At 39.3% G+C, this 6,708-nt stretch overlaps 1 protein-coding gene across 1 annotated transcript in view; it reads left to right on the top strand.

The window, feature by feature from the left end:
* The window catches only part of cdk6 (cyclin dependent kinase 6), a gene marked incomplete at its 5' end in the record, with an annotated part of 27,673 nt that overhangs the window by 4,987 nt on the left and 15,978 nt on the right, over window positions 1–6,708 (top strand). Inside the window, 1 exon segment of the mRNA XM_014026079.1 lies at window positions 1,936–2,103. Within this exon segment, the coding sequence (XP_013881533.1) occupies window positions 1,936–2,103 (168 nt within the window).

Here is a 6,708-nt window from a genome sequence, read left to right on the forward strand (position 1 = left end):
TCGACTAATCGGAAAAAAAATAATTGATGATTAGTCGACTATAAGAATAATCGTTTGTTGCAGTCCTACTCAAAATGTGTGACTAATGTCTACAACCAGACAAAGGAAAATACAAGTAGAGGAGGGAAACGGTGACACTGGAGGTTCAGTAAAAGAATAAAAATTAAAATAGTTTCTATGTTGCAGAAAGAGAGTAACTTCAACTGCCCGCAATTTGATGATCAATATGAAGTATTTATACATTTTAACAGCTGATCTGTGATGAAAATAAAAATACCGTCAAATATCGTGACACAAAATTTGGGTCATACCGCCCAGCACTATTCTCATCCCATCTATCCTGCAGAGAAAACTCATTTTGACCACTTGTTCTTTAGGTAACTACCCAAAGTTCATGGCCATAGGTGTGGAGTGTAGACTGATCGGTAAACAGAGCTTTGCCTTACAGTTCAGCTTCCTCTTCACCACAACAGACCAGTACAAAGTACGCAATACTGGGGAAGCCACATAGATCCATCCCTCAATCTCACAAACTGGATTGCTGCAATATTAAACCAGTCTCAATAACTTCATAGCAGTTYGTGTGAATTTTATTACATAAACATTTACACAACCATCAATTTTGTATTGTACAGCTCTTGTGGTAACTATATTTTGAWATTTCTACAAAAAATGTGCCAGGGTGCACTGGAAATGCTACATCTGGCGATCGCTGCTGTGCCTTGCACCATGCAATGAAAAATTTAAAGCAGTGTAAAAGTTTATAAAAGGGTGTTCTCATTAACTTGGGAACTATTTGCGATTGGAGTCGTTTCAAGATGGCAGCAATTCACTTTGTTATTGGACCCACTTGGATTAGCCCATAACTTGTTAATCTGGTCAAAATTAAACATTATTTATTCAAACTGAAGTGGTTCAAAGACCTATTCTTAACAGGTAAGATATTAATAATTGTTCATTAACCCTGCTTCAAATGATCTGAACAGTTTCAAAATTAGATGTGTCGATAAAAGGTTATTTTTGAGACTTTAAATGAAACAGCCCAAGCTACATTTTTTGCTAAACCTACCCCTGATTCCCTGTAATAGCTTATTTGTTTACAGGTGTGGGACCTGTTTGAGAGTATTCCGGTTTGAAAAGAACAAGTCTATGCTGGTTTTGACATGGCTCATTCCTGCTCACAACAATTTACTTTTGCCAGTGTGTCGTGGATCCTTTCCCTTTGCTATAGCTGTTTGAGGTCAGCTTTTGGGTATAAAAAGAAAGCAAGCACCAATTAACTAAAGCAGGACAGCTGCTAAGTAACAGAGATCTGCACTTGCACAAAGCAGGGGCCTCTTTCTGCCATGTGTGTGTGTGTGTGTGTGTGTGTGTGTGAGTGTGTGTGTGTGAGTGTCTGTGTGTGTGTGTGTGTGTGTGTGTGTGTGTGTGTGAGTGTGTGTGTGTCAGTGTGTGAGTGTGTGTTTCAGTTATCAAACATCTGCCACAGACGACAAGAAAAGGCACAGGCCTCCTCTTGTTAACTCCCTCTGTACCACAACATCTCAGCTTTTCTCCTCAGCTCTTCACTGCAGGTGACTGTCATTCAGGCTTTTTGTTGCTTATTTTGACTCAGTAATGAAATCAAACCACTGTAAACATGCAAGATTRTAAAACCATCTGGCCCAGTTAGTCATATTTATCAGTTCAGATGAAATCACTCTTATTTAAGCCAGCTGCAAACAAGCGGTGTGTGCTGTTGGCCTCAGATCCACATTCACTATTGTGACGTCACCCGTGCACCTTACACATGAACAGTAATATTCTAAAAACTGATTCAGATAAGCCATTGTCTCCTATCAAGTTTCCTGTTCTCACTTTGTCCTTGTGATGTTCAAAATAAAAATAAAAACAACCTCTCTCTCTCTTTGCTCCCTCTGTTTTGTTGTTTTTCAGGATATGATGTACCAGCTGCTTCAGGGGCTGGACTTCCTGCACTCGCACCGCGTGGTTCACCGTGACCTGAAACCCCAGAACATCCTGGTCACCAGCGGAGGCCAGATCAAACTGGCCGACTTCGGTCTGGCGCGCATCTACAGCTTCCAGATGGCGCTCACGTCCGTGGTGAGTTGCGTTGGTCGTACACCTGAGCAAGAGCGGGTCCAAATAACAAGATCTCCCAAAGAACAAGTGCACAATTCGGCACTCCCATCTGGATGCTAAGTGTTCTGTGTATCATAGCAGTCACTTTCATGGTATCAGAGTAGTTTTTGAGTACTAGGCCACATGATAGGATTCCTCTGCATAAAGCGAGAGCAAAAAGGGCCCCTCAGCCTTGTCCCTTCCTCTGTCTTCGGTGTGGCCCGTCTTGGTTACAGTCGCAGGGAACGATAGAACAGAAAAGAAGAGACAGGCACCCCTCCCTTCTCGCTGTCGGTGCTTTGATGTCCAACTGTTGCACTCTGGGCTCTGATGACCAGATAATATAGAAAGAGCGACTGAAGGGAGTCTTTGAAATAAAGAGAGATGAGACTTTTAAGATCAAAGTAGGCCGCACCAGTAGCTCAGCTCATTTCAAAGAGACTTCTGTTTTGTTTTAAATGGGGTTACGTAGAGTTCCTATGAGTGGTCTGTGTCTTACCTGCAGCAGACCAGAGTCAGAATGATCTCAGTTTAGAAAACGTAAAGGAACTTTCAAAAGAGAGTCAAAACAAAAGCTAATCACAGCAGAACCTATTACTAAATAGTTTTTTTGTGTCTCAGGCAGCACAAGATGAATTGTTTTAGCAATTTGAACAAATGTTAACTACATATTTTTCACCTCATGAGTTGTTCCACACTAATTTTATTTGATATTTTCAAGCAAACAATGTTGTTTCACATAATTGCATGTAGCTAAACATATATTTCTATAGATCCACTGAGTCGCAGTTCTTTTAGTTTTATCTCAAAACAATTAAACATTATGAGTTTGTGAAAGTGGATGTGACTTAGATTTATTTCTGGTAGAGATGATGGTTCATAGAACACTTGACCAATCAGAGTTAATAGTAGCTGTATAATTCTGTTTTTAACATTAAATTTGGTTCTGATTTATATCAGTAGATCACACCAGTTTTAGATCATTTCATGAGAAGGAACAGTTATAGCTATTTTTGTCAAACACTTTTAATGTACTTTCATGTGATTGTAAAATCACGCGAGGTGGATTAGAGTTCAGAAAATCAAACGTGAGCTAGAAATCTGTACTAAATGGCTGAGTGATAACCCATTTTAATCAGTCTTAAATGTACATCCAATGTTAACTTTTGAGAGTTTCATTAAAATACATCTAGTGATTCATAACATGCTTTACTAACCCTACAGCCAACGCTTTCTGCTGTGTAGTGACTTATTAKAATACATTTATTGGTACCTTTTTATATAGTTTGGTTTCATTTCAGTATTTAGGTGGTTAATTGATGTCATTTGTAAGAATTCACATCTAAGTTAAATTAGCATATTGTTACACAATCTGTTATGTGTGGTTCCACTTGAGGGTTTGTCTTAGTTTATTCTCTTTATGAGTACATGGGGACACTTTTTGTTATGAGTTAAAACACCTTGGGAATTCACCTTTTATATACCGTACAAGTGACAGATATCGTCCCCAAAATTACTCACACACAGACAAAAATTTTATATATATGTATATATATATATATTCATACATACACACACACACTTACCACTTTAAATGTGTTTGCTCACACATTCATACACTCATTTCCTTCCTCAGTTATACAGATTGGGCCACAAAATCAAATGTGTGTTCAGTGCATGGATGTTGCACGCGCAGAGCTCTGCAACATGAGCATGGGATCTTTGGTTCCACATGAATGTCCCTATGTCTGGAATCCCCCTATCAGCCTTACACACACACACACACACACACACACAAATCTCTATTCACCCATTCTTCGTTTCCTCTTGCTAATAAAAGCACACAATCTACCCTACATGCACGGCTCATGTACACAAACACACATACGGCTGAAGAGAATCTTCCTCTTTGCCCAACAGAGCAGCAGTTACTTATTTAGTCACCTAATACCACCGTTACTGGCAGACTGAAGGGGTTTTGGAGAACTGCCATTGCTTAAGCGAACGGGGCAAYTTTTCTCACTTTCAAAGTGATTCATTTAGTACTTTTCGAATGACACGATGGCTGAAATGAACATTTGCATGAAACTGTGAAAGAGTCCCTTTTACTGACTTTTGTTCCAGTGTTGCTAACTGAAAGTTGCACTGTTAATGCTTTCTGCTGATGAGCTAGCAGCAACGGTTGAACTTCTCTGTTTGCAATGAATTTGCTTTCGCACCTCTCAACAGGCAGGTTTGTTGATATGTCATTGACAAAAAAAAAATGTGGTCATGGTGTGTGTGTGTGTATCCAAAAAGCGAACGTGGAGTCCTTGGCTGCGTGCGACTTCCGGCTCCATCTGCATCACTCAACCATCCTGTCTGACTTTCAGAGAGGGAGGGAAACCACCCATTGGACTGATGTGGGGTCCAGATTAGGTTGCTTCTGGAAGTCCCCAAGGGACTGTYGGTTTTGTTGACGGTTTTTAAAGACCCCAGCCTGGCTACAACTTCATTGTGCTGCCTTGAGTGACAGGAAGATAGGAAAAGCCGATGGGCTAATCAGATACCCCAAAAAGAGCGAGGAATTTGCGAAAGTATTCTCAAAGTATCTTAACAGCCGAACACTAGTAGCTTGGACACTTTTGACTAAAGAGCCAGCTACACAACAAACTATTAAATTAAATTTAGATTTGCTTCATCATATAAGGCTTAAGATTTCCTTCTGATTGGCAAAACTGCATAATTTATTGCTCCTGGGTTGCAAAGGCTTTTGTCCAACCTCTGAATAAACCCGTGAGAAATTGGCCAGATGAATATTTAGACCACACTCTCCAACTGGCTGAGACGTTGGGAAAAAATGTGTTAAAGYATATTTTGACCAGTTTATCAGAAGGCACATTGAGGCCATTCACACCTGTATTTAATGCTATCTGATTGCGATCAGATTATCCAAAGGTCAGCTTTGTTAAAACATCTTTATTAGGTCGGATCARTTTAAGAGGAGGAGATGAACTCACAACCCTTTATCTAAAGTTAACACAAGATTGTAATTTAAGGAAGATGTTTTCAAAACCTTTTGGGGTCTGTTTCTATAATGTCTGAACATCAGCAACTGTTGTAGCAAAAAAAAAAAATTRTGGAAGACCTCTTGAAACAACAGTTTCCACTCATGTGCATGGATTTGGAAAATCTCAAAGGGATTTTTAATGCAAACTGTAGCTGTTTTCTTTCTTGTTTCAAAATAAAAAGAGACTGAGGTGTTCACGTAGTTGACATGAGTTGAGAGGTTTATTAGTGAAAARATGCTTGCCTCTTATCTAACGTCAAAGGAAGTTTTATTACTCTAAGACGAGTTACCTTATTGTTGTCAAATGAATCATTAATTATCACTGTTATTGTTGGCGTTATTTAAATAGTCCTTTTACAGATGTTGGTTTGATTTCCTGTGAAACTGTTGGTGGCGAAGCAGAGGAGTGAAATTGTTACCTGACTGAAGGTATTTTCCCACCGCTTCCCTCTAGTTCCCTCCGCTCATGGACCTCCCACTGCTCTTACTAGAATAAGACACCCATATCTCAGACGACATTAAACAAATTGAAACCAGATTTCCTGCCCTCGCTCAAGCTGCAGACGGGCTTTTTTTACAGTGCAAGAGAAGCAGTTTCACTCTTGTTTGGTTTGGATGCCGTTTGGCGTTTTAAAATATTAGGTTTGCACGTGCGTTTGACTCTGAATAACAGAGTTTGTTGGTGTGGTTGAGAATAGATTCTCATGTTCTCATTTGTGAATTGCTGTTTTTATTTTAGACTGTGCTCACATTGCAGGTATGGCTGCTCAGTTCTGATCACGGGTACAAGTTTTTTGTGTTGGTCCTCATGATTTCAATGTGACCTCCATCAGRCTCCAGTGTGAACAGTCCACAGTCCTGAAGCGACCTGTTTGTGCCAAAGACATGACGTCACAAGAAGCACGCTGTGTTTACAGAAGTAAATATGGTTGCCACACATATGTGTGTATCGATTCTGAAGTTGTTGAGCACTCAGATCCCATCACTGTAGTATTGATAAAATCCAACAAATTGGTATACCAGTGTTAGTATTATAATGTTGGTGTAAATTTTCAACCAAATGATATGACAAATCTAAAAAGTTTAACAAAAGACAAAGCAACTGGAATTTTGTTCTGCAGCTGAAGATGAGCTGAGTTTAAGCTTTTAACTACGTAATGCTGGATTCAATGTCATCAATATTTAAATTTATCCATATTTCTCCTGCCTTAGTGATGTAAAAGACAGATAAAATGCCACATGTCAACATAACAAAAATATTGAATATGTATTGATTTAGTTCCATGTTTAAAAAAAAAAAAGAAAAAATGGATTTGTTACATTCAGACTGCCATTAAAAATAATATAGGCAAACAAAAAAAAAAACATTTGGGTCAATTGCACCTGCGGTGTGAAAGTAGCCTTGTGGTGAAATGCTGATAAGTTGGACAAGGAGGGCGTTTGTAAATTTCTTTAAGATAAAGTCTTTCTTCTCTGGATGTGCAAGAAGTAAGGCAAGCAAGCTGTGTCATGGGGAGGAACGTGGGCGGTTGTGGTGG

This window comes from Austrofundulus limnaeus, unplaced genomic scaffold, assembly GCF_001266775.1.
Source record: "Austrofundulus limnaeus strain Quisiro unplaced genomic scaffold, Austrofundulus_limnaeus-1.0 Scaffold524, whole genome shotgun sequence".
Lineage (NCBI taxonomy): Eukaryota > Metazoa > Chordata > Actinopteri > Cyprinodontiformes > Rivulidae > Austrofundulus > Austrofundulus limnaeus.